The sequence below is a fragment of the Microcebus murinus genome, chromosome 18 (genome assembly GCF_040939455.1).
Source record: "Microcebus murinus isolate Inina chromosome 18, M.murinus_Inina_mat1.0, whole genome shotgun sequence".
NCBI lineage: Eukaryota > Metazoa > Chordata > Mammalia > Primates > Cheirogaleidae > Microcebus > Microcebus murinus.
Window position 1 is genome coordinate 37,799,624 of NC_134121.1, and position 20,602 is coordinate 37,820,225.

Here is a 20,602-nt window from a genome sequence, read left to right on the forward strand (position 1 = left end):
CTCAGCCTCCCGAGTAACTGAGACTATAGGTGCACACCACCATGCCCAGCTAGTTTTTTCCGTTTTTAGTTGCCTGGGTAATTTCTTTCTATTTTTAGTAGAGATGGGGTCTCACTCTTGTTCAGGCTGGTGTCAAACTCCTGACCTCAAACAATCCTCCCACCTTGGCCTCCCAGAGTGCTAGGATTACAGGCGTGAGCCACCACACCTGGCCTTAAGAGCATTTTTTTTTTTTTTTTTTTTGAGTCAGTCTCACTCTGTTGCCTTGGGTAGAGTGCCGTGGCGTCAGCCTAGCCCACAGCAACCTTAAACTCCTGGGCTCAAGCAATCCTTCTGCCTCAACCTCCCTAGTAGCTGGGACTACAGGCATGTGCCACCATGCCTGGCTAATTTTTTCTATGTATTTTTAGTTGGCCAATTAATTTCTTTCTATTTATAGTAGAGACGGGGTCTCGATCTTCCCCAGGCTGGTTTCGAACTCCTGACCTTGAGCGATCCTCCTTCCTCGGCCTCCCAGAGTGCTAGGATTACAGGCGTGAGCCACTACACCCGCATGAGAGCATTTTGAAAGGAGGTCCAGATACTGGGTTCTGGGTTGGATCCAATGACCTTTGAGGTCTCATCCAACTTTGCAGATTGTAGACTAAGAGAACCCAGTCTCTACAACTAAAAAGTTTACCTAATACATGATATTTTGGATGGTTCATCAATAAATTTAATTATAGAACCAAATAGAATATTTCTTGTGTTGAAATTGAGTAAAAAGTGGTATGCATTAACCATAATCTATTTCTTATTTTAAAGATGGGCAGTGGGATTTGTCAAACTATCACCTCTTAGACCTTGGACGGCCTCATCATTCTATCCGATGCATGACTGTGGTACATGACAAAGTCTGGTGTGGCTATAGGAACAAAATCTATGTGGTTCAGCCAAAGGCCATGAAAATAGAGGCAAGTTAGCTTATGTTTTCTGTACTTACTCAATTTGTATTACTTAAAGACTATACGACTATAACTATTTTCAGCTTCTTTAGAAATTGTTTTCTGAATCTTTCTGTTTTAGGACACTTCAGCAATATATTTGGATATCTTAGCTTTCTGTATTACTTTCAGCTCTTGCCACCTTTGATTGTAAGAGTAGGACTTTTTTTAAAGGAAGGAGGATTCACATATGAATATTTAAATGTGTGTCTGTGTATATATCCATAGATTAATACATGTTTTATTTGAAGACATGGCTCTTGATATGTTTAATTACGTAAGGATTGGTTGAGAAAAAGATTCCCAAGTCCCTACCCCGACCATGTGTATCCAGCCACATTCCACATATGTGTCTCAGACCAAAACATGACACTGCAGTGGGAATTGGTTATAAAAACAAAAATCTCTTAGCATTGTTTTCTTGTAATTTTTTTGCCACAATACACAAATTCATTCTAATTATTTAAAAGATTTATAACAGGTAAAATTCTCCTTCTTGCCTGCCCCAAATGGGATTCCCTTTCTTGGAAGGCCCAAAGTTAACCATATGGTGTTTATTTTTCATATCTATTCATTATATCTAGATATATGATATAGGTTGAGTATTCCTTATTTGAAATTGTTGAGACCAGAATATTTTAAGATTTTAGATTTTTTAGGATTTTGAAATATTTGCATATACATAATAAGATATCTTGGGGATGGGACCCACGCCTAAACATGAAAGTTATCTGTGCTTCATTTATACCTTATACACATAGCTTGAAGGTAATTTTATATAATATTCTTAATAATTTTGTTAATGAAGCAAAGTTAGTATACATTAAACCATCAGAAAGCGAATATATCACTATCTCAGCCACACATATGGATAATCTCTAGTTGTTTGGCATCACTGTCATTCCTGACCCTGAATTTATATGCTACCAGTAAGCAATGATTTTTTTATACTTTTTCACACATAAAAACTTAATGGTAAAAAATAAGGCATACCATTAATACAGTGAAAAAATAATGTGTTCTAGATAATTTATGGTGTCATGTTGGCACTCAAAAAGTTTCTGATTTTGGAGCATTTTGGATTTCAGATTACAAGTAGGATCTTACATCATGTATTGCTCTACATCAACACAAAATCTAGAGAGCAAAATCTTTCTGTTGAACACTGTTACATAGTGCAGATATGCCAGTATTGTGCCAATATTGCTTTTATAAATTGATATTCTGTATAGTGCTGAGGTCCAACATCCTGTAGTTCATTTTGTTTTGCATTCTAGGATGAAAGCAATTGTGTGTGTGTGTGTGTGTGTGTATGTAATCACATGTTTAGTATATAATATTTAAGCTTCTCTTTTAATAAATAAGTCTGCTAAATTGTGCAAATTAACAGTTTGAAAATATGAACTCCTGTGTAACAAAAGTAACTTTGTGATTGGACAATCTCTCCTAGAAATCATTTGATGCACACCCCAGGAAGGAGAGCCAAGTGCGACAGCTCGCATGGGTGGGTGATGGTGTATGGGTCTCCATTCGTTTGGATTCCACACTCCGTCTCTATCATGCTCACACTTATCAACATCTGCAGGATGTGGACATTGAGCCTTATGTAAGCAAAATGTTAGGTAAGCTTCCAAAAAATTTTATCTTTGCCAATCAAAGAGAATGTTTTATTTATTTGCTTATATATTTTTAGAGATGCATTCTCACTATGTTGCCCATGTTGGACTCGGACTCCTGGGTTCAAGGGTTCCTCCTGCCTCAGCCTCCAGAGTAGCTGGGACTACGGTGCACAGCACCACATTCAGCTTTTATTTTATCTTTTTTATTTTGTTATTTATTATATTACATTTTTATTTTTGAGACAGGGTCTTACTCTGTCACCCAGGCTGGAGTGCACTGGCATGGTCATAGCTCACTGTTACCTCAAACACCTCCTGTCTCAGCTCCCAGGTAGCTGGCACTATAGGTGTGCACCACCACACCCAGCTAACTTTTTTGTTTTTTAAAATTTTTGTAGAGACAGGGTCTCATTATGTTGCCCAGGCTGGTCTTAAACTCTTGGCTTCAAGTGATCCTGCCACTTCAGTCTCCCAAAGTGCTAGGATTATAGGCGTGAGCCACTGCACCCGGCTTTTGTTTTATTTTTAAATGGTCTAAAATGCTGTGTATAACCAATGAGTAAGTTGCCTGAGGAATAGTGTACTTTTGTCTCTGAAAGTGTCAAACAGATGCTCCAGTCAATCCTGTGGTTCTTGATATAAACTAGAATCATTTTTGACTCCTCTTATTCCCCACATCCGATCCATCACTGGAAACTGTCAAGTCTGCCTCCAAAAATATCTTAAATCAATTACGTCTCTATCTTGACCACTCTCCCCCTGTGCCAAGCAACCATTCCCCCCACCCCCAGAAAAACCATGAGCCTCCTAACTGGGCTGCATGTTTCCACTCCAGTCTGTTCTCTGCCTAGTAACAAATGTGCAAATATTACCTTGACATACTTCTACTCTTGCTTTTAGGTAAGATGATATTTTGTCCCATGATTAGGAGAACTGACATGGACTGGACCACTCTCCTTGCTCACTCTCTTCTACCCATACTGACCCACAACTCAACAGGCTCCTTCACATTTCAGGATTCTTGCATATGCCGTATCCTCTGCATGGGAAGCTCTTAGTGTCTTTTTACTTAGTTTTCAGATCATAGGCTATGTATCCTTCCAGGAGAGACCTTCACTTAGGTCCTCTCATGCTTTTTCTTTGTGGGCTTGTCATTACTGTGATTGTACTAGTATTATGTGATTCATGTTCACTGTCTTCCCCACAGACCCATGAGGGGTAGAGATCATCTCTGTATTATTTTCTGCTGTATCCTTAGAACCTAACCCAGTGCTGTAGACTATTAGGGATGTCATAAATTATTCACTTAATGATGAAAGGTTGAACTGGATCAGTAGTTTTTAACTTTTTTAGGGTTCCTGCCCTCAGAGAACCTATGACTCTCTCCCTAGACTCAGGCATGTATATACACACAAACACAAACTAATTTCAGGGTTATACTTTGACTGTAGGTTAAAGGTTAGAAACCTTTAAACTGAATGGTATTAAAGGCTCCTTCTAACTCATGGTTCTTTGATCATGCTCTCAGTTGTTGTAAGTAGAGCTTAGGAATGACTAATACTGCCTGTCTTAAATGTATTGTCTGTTTAATAATTTGCCTCTCATGTCACTGAAAATAAGATCAGTTGTAAAAATTCACTTGTAATATTATACAAAAATGCATCCATTTTTCCTAAATTATTTATACCCTAATATTTCTAAATTGCTTTAGAACCTAAATATATAAACAAGGGAAAAAGTATAGGTTTTATTAGCAAAGGTTTTTTGTTTTTTGGGTTTTTTTTTGAGACAGAGTCTCGCTCTGTTTCCTGGGCTGGAGTACCGTGGCGTCAGCATAGCTCACAGCAACCTCAAACTCCTGGGCTCAGGCAATCCAATCCTTCTGCCTCAGCCTCCGGAGTAGCTGGGACTACAGGCATGAGCCACCACGCCCAGCTAATTTTTTCTATATATTTGTAGTTGTCCGGCTAATTTTTAGTAGAGAGGAGGTGTTGCTCTTGCTCAGGCTGGTCTCGCACTCCTGACCTCGCGCAATCCTCCCACTTCGGCCTCCCAGAGTGCTAGGATAGACTGTGAGCACACCGCACCCGGCCTGCAAAGGTTGTTTTTATCTGTGCAAATAAATTTACAGCAAACTAGAACTTTTTCAGCTTTTAAAATCAAAGGACATTTGATTTCCCAATCTAGTAAACTCTGTTGTTGGGATTTTTTGTTTTGTTTTGTTTTGTGTTTTGGTTTGGTTTTCCAGCTCCCAAATTAAATCCTGTGTCATATTTCTTGATATACCTTATTTTCTATGTACTTTTCTTCTAATAATGTAATGCTACCCACTTTTAGAATTTTTTTTCCCCATTAACTCTGAATTGTCAGATAGATGATACAGCCAAATAAGAGTTTGCTTTGATGTACACCTTCAGAAAACATTCATCTAGCTCTGGTCACATTTTTTCTCTGTTATATTAATCCTGCTACTGTAAGGGGCTTGGAATCTAAAACACTGTCTGCTCTAGTTTCTCAATAAAATGTTCCCTCCCTCCCTTACAGGTACAGGAAAACTGGGCTTCTCTTTTGTGAGGATCACAGCTCTTATGGTGTCTTGCAATCGTTTGTGGGTGGGGACAGGAAACGGTGTCATTATTTCCATCCCATTGACAGAAAGTAAGTATATTTTTAGATAACGCCACAGGACAAATGGAGAGTTGCAGGAAATAGTTATGTCTAGAATTTAGGTAGAGGGAATTGTTTATATATTGGCAAATCTGTGATAACTCAGAAATCAAACTGATGGCAAGGATCTAACTGTTGTTACTCTTCTTCATTGTTCATAATTGAAAGTGTTTCATTGTGAGAAGGTATTTTTCTCAATTCAGGAATCACAGTCCTATTTTATCTTCGAAATAAAAATTGAAGTCCATTTTTCTTAAACTTTATTACACCAGTGTCCAGAAACACTACCAAGCATTCATCCTACTTTTACCTGTCTCCTTGGCAGATAGTTTAGGATATTCCATGTGCCTTATTTGAGGTTTAAAAAAAGGTGAAGTTCCTCAGGAGATCAGCAAGCCTTTCCTTATACAGACAAAACATTCTCTGTTTTAAAAGAATGTTTATTTTTTTGTGAACAAAATATACATTGTTTCTCATGTGATGTTCCATTACATTGATCATCCATTAAGTAAGTGTTTTTGTGTTGCAGAATTCATGGAAAGGGAATAGTTTGAAAACAAACGCCATTAAGTCCATAAAATAAGTCAATAAACCCATACCTCAGAATCACCCTACCTTTTTTTAGGGGAAAGGCAGGGAGAAGGACTAGAAGGTGTATCTGGAGCCTTTAAAGAAAGCCACATTCTTTACTCCAGCCGTTTAAGAGTTTCATTTTATGCACTTACCAGAACAGAATTTCTTTAAAAAAAACAACCACACACACAGAAAAATAAAGGAGAAATTTTAGGATTTAGGAAATGCTCTTCATTGTGTTCTCAGTGTTTTGATTCAGATTCACTAAAATTGCTTTATAATTTAAAAAAAAAAACCCAAATCACAGTAAATCAAATTGTCTTTTTTGAACAGAGATATTCTATGGAGGCATTAGTTAAGAGCTATATGTGTTACTTGGTATTATGCCAAGTGGGATCCTGTTAATTTCACTAGGAGCTTTGAGCGCAGGTTACCAGATAGAAGACGCTGAGAGTGGTGGCTCACAATAATTCTCTCCTCCCTGTCGTGCACCTCTCCATGTCCCCTTTCCTCCTTTCTCACTTTAGCCGTAATCCTCCACCAGGGACGTTTACTGGGGCTGAGGGGTAAGTGCAGATCCTGAACCAAACTCTTCTTCCTGGCTTCTATAGCCACTGGGAGGCTGTTCCCACCTCTCTAGAATACCCTCTTGACTGTTCCTAAATGTCATCCACTTGCAGTCACTGCATTGCAGCAGGTGTTGTTGTTTTTTTTTTTTTTTAAATGTTTGTTACATGGCCACCAAACTGCTCAGCAGCTTAGTCTATTTATCATCTTTTGTTGCAGCTGAACTTTCTTTCAGACTTTATTTTCTTTCCAATATAAACATGGAACATTTCTTAAACTGTCATTAATTTACATTGTTTACTCGTATTACTGATCCCGTTTCTTTCATTCACTTACTTGCCCGTGGAATGGGGATGTTTTGTGAGTCTGGTCATTCTACAATAACCCAGCAAACCATCAGTCTCATGTAAATAAGAGCTACTCTATTATAGTGGCTGGATTCTTAAAAGCACAACTTTTTACCACCCCCTCAAGGGAAATATTCTTACTACAGGGGATCAAAATAAGATAAACTATAAAAAAGATTTTATTTAAAAATACATCTATTTACTTTATATAATGGGTAGTTTTCTAAAATGAGGATTAAAAACAAAACAAAACAGACACACCTAAGAGTCAAATCTGTTTTCTTTTGTTAACTAAAATGATTTTTAAAAAATTAATAGATGTATTTAAAAAGCAAGCTTAGTTATTGCTAGACTGGCAAAATCCCCTACTCCATTTACTGGGGTACTTAAAAATAACTAGCATGCTGTATCTTTTTTTCCCCAGCTTTGTCTTGAATTGGCAATGCTGCCCTTGTTTATCTCAACTGGCTGTAGCTTTTAGATAATATCATAAGGATTAACCAGTAACCTTTTGCACCATTACTGTTTTCTAGGGGAAAATATTTGGTATTTGGTTTTTCTGTTGCAGCAAATAAAACCTCAGGAGCACCAGGAAATCGTCCTGGAAGTGTAATCCGCGTATATGGTGATGAAAACAGCGATAAAGTGACTCCAGGAACATTTATACCCTATTGTTCAATGGCACATGCACAGCTTTGTTTCCATGGGCACCGGGATGCTGTGAAATTCTTTGTGGCAGTGCCAGGTGCGTTACATTATTCTGCTGAGGTGTGTAATTGTCTCCTTTCTGTCATCCCTTGGTTCCACTACCTGGTCTAATGCTAAGGACTAGAATTGCATTTAATTTCCATATACTATATGAAGGAAGTCTTGTAACAGAGGTATGAATACAGTGCTGTGTGGATACTTAAATGAAGTTATTTTGGAATATCTCCCCCACCTCCAAAAACAAATATCTTGATTTTTATTTAAGAGACTGGCTTACTTTTGAAAAACAATGGTGTTATTTTGTCACAGCAGAATGCCAAAAATGATCATGACCTAATGAAGGAAGTCACTAGAAAGAAGCCTGTATCACCAATACTGTGTGCAGGAAGAGATGGGAAATATACTCTGGTACCTTTAGCAGTGTATGGACTAGGAGCCCTGGGGTCTGGGCCCCCTGTCTCTGCCACTGACCTTGAGCAAGTCTCTTAACCTCAGAGACTCATTTTCTCATTCCTAAGTGGATGTGATTAATGTCTGCTCTGCCTACCTCATTTGTTGTGAAAATGCTATTGGGAATTATAAAGCACCATGCAGATGAAAGGTGGTAGTGGTAATGTCCAGTGAAAAATGTTCTATCCTTTAATAATACTAAAGTGATATTACCATCTAGAATCAGGACCCATCTTTTTAATTTTTTTTTTCCCATCAGAGGCAAATTTAGGAGTTAGGCAAAGTTCAGATTTGACTTTGCCACACCAACTGTGTGACCTAGAAATGGTGGTGTTTCCCTGTATTAGTCAGAGTTCTCCAGAGAAACAGAGTCAACAGAGTGTGTGTGTGTGTTTGTGTTTCTGTTTGTGTGGAGAGAGAGAGATTTTAAGGAATTGGCTCACATGATTGTGAGGGCTGGCAAATCTAAAATCTGCAGGGCAGGGGGGCAGGCTGGAGACCTGGGGAGAGTTACTGTTGCAGTTTGAGGCTGAAAGCAATCTGGAGGCAACATTTTTATTCATCAGGGATCCTCAGCCTTTTTCTCTTAAGGCTTTCAAGTGATTAGATGTGGTCCACCCACATTAAGGAGAGTAATCAATCTGCTTTATTCAAAGACCCCTCATTTAAATGTTGATCACATTTAAAAAATACTTTCACAGCAATATCTAGACTGGTGTTTGACCAAATATCTGGGCACCATAGCCAAGCCAAGCTGACACACTTAACCAACACATTCATTTTCCCAAAGGTATTCCAAAGATTAAATGATTAAGTGTAGTAGAACAAGGTTATTTATATATTTGTATAGTTACTTCCTTAGGATAAATTCCTAGAAAGGAGATTTATGGTGATAGCAGGTTTGTTTTTGGAGGGGAGACAGAGTCTCGCTTTGTTGCCCAGGCTAGAGTGAGTGCTGTGGCGTCAGCCTAGCTCACAGCAACCTCAATCTCCTAGGCTCAAGCGATCCTTCTGCCTCGCCTCCCAGGTAGCTAGGACTACAGGCATGCGCTACCATGCCCAGCTAATTTTTTGTATATATATATTTTAGTTGGTCAATTAATTTCTTTCTACTTTTACTAGAGACGGGGTCTTGCTCAGGTTGGTTTCGAACTCCTGACCCGGAGCAATCCGCCTGCCTCAGCCTCCCAGAGTGCTAGGATTACAGGCATGAGCCACCACGCCCAGCCTTTTTTTGCTTTTTTAAATAAAGAAATAAAATGTCACAGAGTCCCCCTTGAGTCTCAATTATATCATTGTCTAATCCCATTCTCTCTCCCTTTCTTCTCCATCTGTAACCACTATGTGGAAGTTTACAGGTATCCTCCTGCGTATGTTTTTGTGTTTTTACTATGCTAATATATTTATAAACAAAATATAGTATTTTTTGTGGTTTTCAACTTTACTTAAATGTTGTGTTTTATATGTATTCTTCAACTTTTCACTTTTGTAGATAATATAATGTTCATACACAGAAATCTGGTTTTCTCATATATGAATAAATGTACTATGTTTTATTCATTTTCCTATTGATAGGTCTCTAGGTTTCTTACCCCCCTTTTTTTCTTCCACTATTAAAAACAATATTGCAGTGGACTTTGTGCATATGTGCAAAACTTTTCTGTTGGGAATAAACCTAAAAGTGGGATTGGCAGCGTTGTTTGTTGTGAAGCCAGGTGACCCTAAGGGTTAAACCATTCTAGTTGGCCTTATTTTCATACCCTTGTGCTCTTGCTTCCCTGGCAGAAATAACTAGTCTACTGACAGAAGTTATCTCTAGCAGACTTGATTTCTTCCAAAGTATAATTGAGTAATGTATGAATGAAGCCCTATGGGGATACATCAAACTATCCTATCCACTTTGAATATAAATTAATTTTTTATGGTGTATCGCATCATATGACTGTCCTGCTAGCTCGTGGAGGCATGGTCTGTGTAATTTGATCAAAAGACAGATTCTGGCAAGGAAAAAAATATCCCACAGTCAAAGCTTTCTAAGATGAATGCCTTAAAGATTGTTCATTTGTTCATAGTGTGAATAATATTTAAAGATTTCCCTTTTTCTACCATTTCATGCTCAAGATACCTTAGAACTTAAGCTTTAGAACAAATGGCACATTTTCTGGTAATTTTATTTGCATAATCTAAATTTAAGATAAGATATACTTTCCTTAAATATGAGAGGAAAGCCATGGATTTGGAATAAATGTAAATGTTAATTATAAATATATAAACTCATAAGACTTCAGTTGAAGACTTTTCTTAGTCTCTTAACACAAATAAGCACACTTCTTTTCAGGGAATAGACCTTCCACTATCTCAGATCAAAAGATGTAGTATTAATAGTTTGAAGCAGGTAGCTGAGACCCACCTTGTTATACATATATCTCATACTGGATTTTGGACCTCTTCCTGCTTTGGTACAAAATTGCTTTACTTAGTTAGATGTTCAAATTGGGCTCTTTTAACCTTGATATAGATGTTTTCTGATCATGCAGAGCCTTCTAGCTTACCCAGTACTAAATTTGTACTTGAGAATATTCTTACTTTTTTATTTAACTCTGAAAATATTTAGGAAAAACAATAATTTCCCCTACCTCTATCTGTGATAAGTAATATTCACTTCTGTTCCTGTATAAAATAGGTCAAGTCATCAGCCCACAAAGTGGCAACAGTGGCACAGATCTAACAGCTGACAAAGCAGGGCCATCTTCACAGGAGTCTGGCAGCCAGACGCCCTCGAAGTCTATGCTTGTCATCAGTGGAGGAGAGGGCTACATTGACTTCCGAATGGGTGAGTTGTCTTTGGTTCTGGGAGCTCAGTTTCCATTGTGTTCTGTGACTTGTGTTTTTACCCACAATAAATAAATAATTTAAAAACTCTGATTTCTAGAAGTTCTCTTTGAATTCTATTTTTTTTTTAATTTTTTTTTTTATTTTGAGACAGAGTCTCGCTTTGTTGCCCAGGCTAGAGTGAGTGCCGTGGCATCAGCCTAGCTCACAGCAACCTCAAACTCCTGGGCTCAAGCAATCCTGCTGCCTCAGTCTCCTGAGTAGCTGGAACTATATTTATAGTAGAGATGGGGTCTTGCTCATGCTCAGGCTGGTTTCAAACTCCTGACCTCATGCAATCCTCCTGCCTTGGCCTCCCAGAGTGCTAGGATTACAGGCATGAGCCACCACGCCCAGCCTGAATTCTTTACTTGGGAAAAGATTTTGTATTTCTTTTTTTTCTCTTTTTCATTTCTTTCCTTTTTTTTTTTTTTTGGTATTTTTCATACTAAAGTATATTTGTTTCAAAGAATATTAGAAATAGCAAAGTGTGGTCATATGTTAAGTTTTATGTGAAGAACATAAGATTTGCAGTCAGAAGGCCTTGGGCAAATCATTTATTCTCTAAGAGCTTAGTTTCCTCACCTGCAAAATGGAGAAGTAAAAATATTTCATAAAGGGTAGTTTATATCAAAACTGATTTCATTTGTTCTTTTTCTCATAAATATTTGTTGAGGATCTGCTATGTGTCTGTGAGCCTTAAACTTGAGATAGGGAAACAAATCAAAACCTTCATCCAATAGATTATAGAATAGTGCAGAGATAGAGATGTATTAATAATATTATTATTATTTTTTTGAGACAGCCTCGCTTTGTTGCCCAGGCTAGAGTGAGTGCCGTGGTGTCAGCCTAGCTCACAGCAACCTCGAACTCCTGCGCTCAATCAATCCTGCTGTCTCAGCCTCCCGAGTAGCTGGGACTACAGGCAAGGGCCACCATGCCCGGCTAATTTTTTCTATATATATTAGTTGGCCAATTAATTTCTTTCTATTTATAGTAGAGACAGGGTCTCACTCTTGCTCAGGCTGGTTTCGAACTCCTGACCTGAAGCAATCTGCCCGCCTCGGCCTCCCAGAGTGCTAGGATTACAGGCGTGAGCCACCGCACCCGGCAGAGATGTATTAATATTAATAAATCAAAATGTTATAGATATGCTGTTGATGAGTAGTTCTTTCCAGGGTTGGAGGAGAGAAGAAAGTCAAGAAATGACACTTGAGGTGACTCAGCACTGAATAGTATTAGTCTAAATGATTGAATTAGGAAGGAGCTGGGGAGGGCTGGGGATTGGCATTCCAAGGTGAGAGAATAGCTTGACCAAAGGTGTAAAGATGTGAAACCATCTTAATTGAAGAAAAACTGTTTTAAGATGTTGAGCGCATGGAGTAGAAGAAAGTACGAATTTCTGGTCTAGAAATGGAGGGAGGGGCTGGAGTATGGGAGGTCTTTATATACCAAATTAAAGAATTTGTACTTTATCTTTCAAGCAAAGGAAGACTCTGGGAGCAGTGTGATTAGATTTGTGTGGAAAAATGGGTTGGAGGTTCAAGGCTGGAGATAGGGAAACAAGTTAGGGAAAAATGAATACCTAAGTAAGGTGGTAACAGTGAGAATAGAAAAGAAGCATGATGGGGAATTGGTAACCACCAGGATGTGGGGAAAGAGGGAGAGATCTGTTCTCTTAGAGCTCCTGTAGAACAGCAGAAGCAGATATGTAGGGAGGAGTCCAGTGTTAGACATGTTGACCTTGAAGAACACAGTGGTGTAGGTGGGACATTCCCACTGGGCTTCTAGATATACAGGTCTTATATCTTAGGTAAGAGGGACTGGGGGGCTTTTGGCATGCAGTGGTACTAAAAGCCATGAGGCTTGGTGAGTTCGTCCAAGAAAAGTATGTAGAGGCTAAAAGAAGAGTAGAACCCTGAATTAATACTCCATTTAAAGATCATCAGAGCTTTTTGAGGAATCTAAGAATGAAGGGCCAGAGAGGTACAAAGAAAAGAGAAATTGAAAAGAGAATTGATGATGCTTATGAAAGAGTAGTGCGTTGTAAACTGTAAAGCACTGTGCAAATATAAATTTATTTATTTGCTATAAATAAACAGATCCCGGCCGGGCGCTGTGGCTCACGCCTGTAATCCTAGCTCTTGGGAGGCCGAGGCGGGCGGATTGCTCAAGGTCAGGAGTTCAAAACCAGCCTGAGCAAGAGCGAGACCCCGTCTCTACTATAAAATAGAAAGAAATTAATTGGCCAACTGATATATATATATAAAAAATTAGCCGGGCATGGTGGCGCATGCCTGTAGTCCCAGCTACTCGGGAGGCTGAGGCAGAAGGATCACTCGAGCCCAGGAGTTTGAGGTTGCTGTGAGCTAGGCTGACGCCACGGCACTCACTCTAGCCTGGACAACAAAGCGAGACTCTGTCTCAAAAAAAAAAAAATAAAAATAAACAGATCCCTTGTACTAACCCAAAATCTCAGTGATTCAAAAAGTTCCCAAATATAAGACACTAAATGGTTTTAGGGAATGTAACAATGCTATAAATCAGTGACAAATACTTGCTTTAGATATGAATTCTGTAATAATAAAGTTAAAAATTTAGGGTCATATAAATGACAGTGTACCATATGTGATTAGTGTAAGTCAGAATATCTGATGGAAAAGACTTATTGACACTTTTAAAGGGAGGAGGGTTATTATGTTTAGAAATTAATTTCATCCAGTAATGCAGCAGGAATGGAGTCATTTCGATTGTTTTTAAATAAATTGACTATTGGTGTAGAATTCCTTTATAAAAGAAGAATTAAGGCCAAGGCAGGAGGATCGTTTGAGCTCAGGAGTTCAAGACCAGCCTGAGTAAGAGTGAAACCCCATCTCTACTAAAAATACAAAGAAATTAGCTGTACAACAAAAAATATATGGGAAAAAAAATTAGGCAGGCATGATGGCACATGCCTGTAGTCCCACCTACTCGAGAGGCTGAGGCAGAAGGATTGCTTGAGCCCAGGAGTTTGAGGTTGCTGTGAGCTAGGTTGGTGCCATGGCACTCTAGCCTAGGCAACAGAGTGAGACTCTGTCTCAAAAAAAGAATTATAGGGGCTCCATTTAGCTGGGGTGATTTTTGTAGCTTTTTCTTAGAGTGCAATATGGCAGTTGGAACCATACTAAGGGAGTATGTTAATAAAATCTCTGTGGTTTTTCCATTTCCACTAAAAATTCCTTCCATTGTGAATCCTTAAAATAGCATAAAAATTGCTTAACCAGTTTTGGCATTATCTCTAGTCAATCCAGCCTAAAAAATAGAGTTGTCTTTAGCATAGGCTAATTTTAATATTGAATACACTTTTTTTAAAAATGGAATTTAATCTTTTTTTATTTCATTTTCATTTTTTGTAATATTTTAACAATAAGAAATGGATTCCAACAGTCCCATATTTTTAATGATGTAACTTAAATCTTAGGATGTAGAGACCCTAGGTGACAGGGATTTTTTGTTTTGTTTTGGTTTGGTTGTTTTTGTTTTGTTTTGGTGAGACAGGATCTTGCTCTGCACCCAGTCTACCGGAATGGCATGCAGTGGGGTAATCACAGTTCATTGCAATCTCCAACTCCCAGGCTCACCTGAGTAGCTAGCACTATAGGTGCAAGCCACTATGGTTGGCTAATTTTTAATTTTTTTTATAGAGACAGGGTCTTGTCTTGTTGCCCAAGCTGGTCTTGAACCCCTGGCCTCAAGCATTCCTCCCACCTCTGCCTCCCAAAGTGCTGAGATTACAGGCATGAGCTACCCCTTGTGGCCGATAATTTTTCTTTATAAATAAAAATCTTCAAAACAAAACAACTCAAAAAACAAATGCCACAGCCTTTGCCTCAGCCAATTAATTTGTCATTATCATTGCAAGTTTTTAAAAATTTAAGAGCTTAAATTTTATTTTTTATTTATTTGTTTGTTTGTTTATTTTGAGACAAGCTCTCGCTCTGTAGCCCAGGCTGGAGTGCAGTGGCATGATCATAGCTCATTGTAACCTCAAACTCCTGGGCTCAAGTAATCCTCCCACCTCAGCCTCCTAAGTAGCTGGGACTACAGGCGTGTGCCACCATGCCTGACTAATTTTTTTTTTTTTTTTTAGAGACAAGGGCTCATTGTGTTGCTCAGGCTGGTCTTGAACTCCTAGTCTCAAGCAGTCCTTCTGCCTCAGTCTCCCAAAACTCTGGGATTACAGGCGTGAGCCACCATGCCCAGCCTAAACTTAATTTTTTTCACATTCTAGCCACCTGGTTATATTTCAGTTCAGAAATTAGATTTTGTCCTGAGTGTGCTCTTCTCTATAGTTTGACGTTGCTTTTAAAAGGCCACTAGGGGTTAGGATAAGAGGGTTTAGCCTGCAGAGAAAAATGTTGATGTTTAGGATTTTTTCTCTCCCACTGTTTCTAATCAATGGTGTTAAATTTTTCTTTGTCAGCTGAAATTCACGTAAGGCACATTACAAAATTCTACTAAATCAGTGGACTGTCTCTGTCGCTTGGTATACATGTTTCTAAGATTCTGCTGAAGAATCCACCCCAGTAGACAAGTTGTCACTGAATTGTGCCAAAGTAACCTTGCTCTGTAATAACAAATGTCATTGATGCAAGCTTGTGCAAAGCAGTGCAGTATGCTTCCACTGGGCCTTGGAAGCCAGTGCCTTTGATCAGGACCTCAGTTGTCACACTCAGCTGCCTTGCAGAAGAACCTGTAGCCCAGCTGCTACTCTAGCCTCTCAGTTTCTTCATTTCTACCATATACTGTTAATTTATAACCTATCCTAAACGTGAAAATCATTGAAAGAAAAACCCAGTAATATAGTAGGTGATGAATCTGCCATCTTGTAGTGCTGTAGGGAGACGATTTTAATTTCCACGTGCTTGTGTCAGTTATCTACAATTGGAGAATGTTACACCTGTCACTGATAATCATGAATTATTTGGGTTGAGTTTGTGTGCTCTATACCCATGCTTACACATTTCAGAGCACTATTTAATCTAAATTCTTAGATTTAAATAAATGAGAGTAGGCTGCTCTGTTTATTTTGGATGAACACAGAATTGGACAGCTTTGCCTTCTTAGCTTCCCATTTTTGTTAACATCAATATGCAGACATAGCAGGATGACTTTCCAATGTGGTATAGTGAACTTGATTTTATAAATGTAGTCTGCAAATGAATTAATGTTTCTGAAAGTCATGCAGTGGCTTGGGTGAATATTAGTGAAGATTCTGACTCATGGTATTTCTTTTACTATTTTCTCTGCAATGGAAGTCAGACAAACTTTGTGCATCTTATTCATGGAACCATGAGCACTATGTCTGATTCACATCCTTCTGTATTTTCTGTGTTTAACCTGAGTCTTTTTATCATCCACTAGGTGATGAAGGTGGAGAATCAGAACTTCTTGGAGAAGATCTTCCACTTGAGCCTTCTGTCACCAAAGCAGAGAGGAGCCACTTGATAGTGTGGCAAGTGATGTATGGCAGTGAGTGAGCTCATAGAAAACAGGTGGAGATGGGGAAGCCATCTCTTCTGCATGGTTTATTTTCCCTTTTCCCCTTTATTTAATGCTCTTTTTGTGAAATGAGTTTCACCACATAATGTGTGAGCATTTTTTTCCTGTTAACCTTATATTACAAAATCTGTTCTACCATAACAATACAGAGGAGCTAGCCGTTTTCCTGCACCAGTGTTATAGGCAATTTCAGTATATTATGAACAAATCAAAGAATGTTTACTTTCTATGAACTGGTAAATTATAGAAAGCAATCTAGATGTGGTTTACTCTGCCACAGTCTAATGTCACTCACTTCATTTGAAGGGATCACTTTTTAGCTGTCACTAATAATGGAATTAATGGAAAACACTTAATGATTGAAACTGTACCATTAAGTACAATAGCAAAGTTTTCCCCAATGGATCATAAAATTGACACACACTAATATCAAGTGGATTATCAGGATTTATCTAAATGTCCCGAGAGGGCTAAAAACTAACTGTAAATTACTTTAACTTTCACTTTCAAATCTGACAAATCTTGTTTATATGGTATATAAAACTTTGTTTTCATCAGATTTTGGGGGGGTTTTATATTAAAGAAATTAAGACTATACTATTTAAATAAATGTTTCCTGTTTCTGACTTATTAGAGCTCTAAAGTTTATGAGGCCTGCTTTTCTGAATATTTTGATTTTTTTCTTTTTGAGACTAGTCTCACTCATTTTCATTCTGACGTATCTGAAAGGCTTATTATTTATAAAGCTTAGAAAATACTCTGGGAAGCTTAAAAGATACTTCAGCACTGGGAGGATTTTTTTAAAAAGGAAATTGTGTTTTGTATTCCTTGTTCCAGAGGATGGTGGTGGTTGGTTGAGTTTTGTCCATGTAAAAAATTCACCTGTTGGCCAAATGTGACTGCTCTTACCTGTTACTGGACTGCTCTTACCTGTAAAAGCTGTAGCGGTGATGGACGCTGTCCTAACCTACTGAATGAGGGATATAATTAGAAAACTTATTTTCTTTTGTTCTGTATAAAACTACAGAATAGCTATACACTTGGTATTTTGTATGTAAATAACATAAGGTTTTGCACCCTTTTGAGCTTAAAATGCCATCTTTAAAAGGGGAAAACTAGGAAGGAAAAGAAAACAAAGCCAAGATACCATAAAGCAAAGGGTTGACATTATGTTTTTTTCACTCACAATGCCCATTTAAAAAAACAGTCTGGGTTTAACTGATTTTGTTGTTTAATACGTTTTTAAAAAACCATGATGCTGCAATTTTTTCCCTCTCAAGCTTCTTGAAAATGTGTGATTTACCCTTTCTTATCCATTACTCCTAAGCAAAGCTAAATATAATTTTATGTACTATTTTAACAATATAAACCTATATATTAAAGGCCCCCAATCATTGGAAGGACTACTTTAAAGAAAAGAGGGCAAACACAGGTCTGAAACTGCCTAAGCATTCTTAACACATTGCCACACTAGAAAAAAAATTTTTTTTCCCTTGAGGCCGCAGTGTTTTATTTACAAAAATAGAATAAATTTAATGAAAAAATTGTTATTTTTATTGTTTTCTGTGTTTTTCAATAAAAAAGTAACATAAAAACTCAAAAATTAATAATGTAAAAACTAATGTGAAAACTTGAAAAATAGTCCATAAGGGTAAAGTGTTTTTCTGGACTTGTCAGGCTTAAGTGTAATTTGAAGGTAAACATGAATAGAAAAATGAAATTTTTTGACTTCTATTCATTTAATCCATGTTTTTAGAATTAAATTGTCAATATTAATTGTAACAGTAAGAACATCAAGTTCTTACTGTTAACAAGGAACAAGTGAGATTTTCACAAACCAACTGCAGGCTTTGCCCAGGTTTTGCTTCATGAGGCCCCGGGTTCAAAACTAGCTTGAGTTAAATACAACTCACGTGGCAGTTAATGTATTAAGTACCAGGAATTTTTTTTCTGAACCATTATGCAAAGATGTCTGTGAACAGTACACCAGTGATTTTTATGCATATACATGATTAGGCACTAGATTATAAAGTACAAGGGATTTAATGAGCCAGAGGAGGGCTTTAGATCCATTTGATCACATGTGTCTGTAAGTACATTGTGTACACAAGAAAATTGTGGCCACCGTATGTATTAAAAGAAAAGAACTGTTTTGGTAAAAGCTGTATTAAAAGGATAACTTTTGCTTGAGCTACTTAGTCACTTTTCTTCAAGGCACCAAAACTTAGCCCACTTTTCCATAGCTTGTTTGCTATGTTTTTACCTTATTTTATATCTGAGCCATTTTGGCAGTACCTTAAAAAACATTATTAAACATTTATTAGATATGTATAAATTCACAAGAAAGAGACAGCAGAGTGGGAAATTTAATCCCAAGAAGTAAACATCCCAGAGTCAAACCTTATTTGCTGTTGTTCAGCCATGTTGGTGTGGCTGAAAGTAATTTGGGAAATCAGGAGTTAAAGATGAAAAATGCAAACATGTCACAATGGTTATAATTGCTGTTTTTGAACTTACTGGCTTTAACTAAAGGAATATAGATATATAGTTATTTTATCTAAAAATGTCAGATTATCTGTGGCCCTGTTAATTAACTTCAGGGACAAAAATGCCTGTATAATTTGTTTTAAAGGCTTGTTCTTATGTTTGTAATTTCAATTAAATATTTTCTACAGATTGCCTCACTTCCCCTTCCCCCATGTTCACTTTGGTCAAAGTGGTAACTTTCGGAAGAAAATGCCAAAACGTAAGCTGCTTGCAGGCAGCAAGGGGGTGTGAACTGCCTGTAGCTGCCATGTCAAGGGCAGAGAAGGGGCTTGAGTACCTCAGGTTGATCTCTCCATGTTAAAAAAAAAAAAATACCCCTATTGGAAGAAATGAGTATCTGAGAATTTTCATTTTGTTACACTTGGGTTATGTATGAGGTCAAACCTTAAGAAATAGCCAGTGTTCAACCATTGCTGGTCTACAAAAATGCCTCAACCTAATACTTACAATTAAATGCAAGTTAAAATCTTCTGTGAGGCAAAGGGAGAACATTCCTCAGGAACTCAGTTTTGAGAGTGTTCTTCTCTAACATGTATGGATTTAAATTTTTAAAATAGGAATGAATCTCTTAAGAGCTACAGCTTGTTGAGAGTGTAAAACATTTTGAGCACAAAATATGCAGCACATAACTTTTCAGATTAAATGTGTTTGCATAGAAAAGGTTAAAATACACTTTTCTCAATTGCTGTATTGTTCATTTCTTGTAAAGGTCTTCCTACATTTGAGACTAGACCCTTTAACAAAGGCTGCCTTAGTAAAAGAATAAAGCAAACAAAATGTTTCACAATATTAACTGTCCTAAAGAACATGTGTCTTGCAAATGCTATGGAACTGAATATTTATTCCCTTAAGAGTTTTATCACCGTTACCAAAGGACTTGACCAGGTTTAGGGCTCACTCTTCTTAATTGATCATGTTGAGAAAGGGACTCATTTGATCTCACTTTGTAACATGGGGAAGAATAGGAGACAAAATTAAATGTGGAAATCATAAATGCTTTTCTAACAGGGTTATGCTGTTCTGTAACATTAAATGTCTTTTTTTTCCTTTCTCTTAAAAATTGTTTTATCGTTAATTTTGTCATACATTTCTCAATATTTGAATATATTTTAACCATTTTATGTTCTAAATTTGTTTTTTGTCCAAGACATTTTATCAGAATTTTACTTGCCTCTATAATCTGAAAAATGGGTTCTAGAATGTCCCACTTGCTATCTCTTAGAGGCTGAGGCTTCATTTCTATGAGCAAAAAGCTCATTTAGCAATGTAGTTATTTCAGTATTTATTTCTATTATGGAATCTCTGGGGTTCAGAATGTAACTTTGTACATGAAATATATATAAATATGTATATGAAACATGTATGAAGTCCAGTGTGTTTTTTTTTATTTTGTTTTTTCCCTTTCTTGGGGATCTGAACTTTGTTTTTATTTGAAAGTCCAATAATTTCCCCCATCAAACATGTCATTCTTAGGGTCAGAACTGTTGCCCTTTGGTATGGTCTGGGTGAAGTGGGAAATACTCATTCTGGTCTGCTTGGCTCACGTGTTCAGATGAGCTATGAGTAATAGGCAAGAGGGATTTCTAGAAATGTGGGGAGCACTGAGTAACAGCCCACACATGATACTCAGGCATACCATTTGCCAGATTGCTCAGTAATAAGGGGCAGGTTGTAATGTAGATTTTAATAATACAGTGTGCTTACATGTGACCCACTTGCTTGGGAGAGC

General features: G+C 37.5%; 1 protein-coding gene across 9 annotated transcripts in view; it reads left to right on the forward strand.

Moving 5' to 3' along the window:
* SPAG9 (sperm associated antigen 9) overlaps nucleotides 1-20,236 on the forward strand; it is a 140,806-nt gene extending 120,570 nt beyond the window's left edge. For 5 of the 9 annotated variants that reach the window (XM_075994459.1, XM_012789801.2, XM_075994461.1 and 2 more), the window contains 7 exons: nucleotides 805-953; nucleotides 2,434-2,605; nucleotides 5,147-5,260; nucleotides 6,370-6,408; nucleotides 7,325-7,501; nucleotides 10,598-10,747; nucleotides 16,189-20,236. In XM_075994459.1, coding sequence (XP_075850574.1) covers nucleotides 805-953; nucleotides 2,434-2,605; nucleotides 5,147-5,260; nucleotides 6,370-6,408; nucleotides 7,325-7,501; nucleotides 10,598-10,747; nucleotides 16,189-16,304 — 917 coding nt within the window. In that variant the 3' untranslated portion in view covers nucleotides 16,305-20,236. The remainder of the gene's footprint in view (nucleotides 1-804; nucleotides 954-2,433; nucleotides 2,606-5,146; nucleotides 5,261-6,369; nucleotides 6,409-7,324; nucleotides 7,502-10,597; nucleotides 10,748-16,188) is intronic. The other 4 variants (XM_075994460.1, XM_012789804.2, XM_075994462.1 and 1 more) reach the window with 1 other exon arrangement.
* The last annotated feature ends 366 nt before the right edge of the window (nucleotides 20,237-20,602 follow it).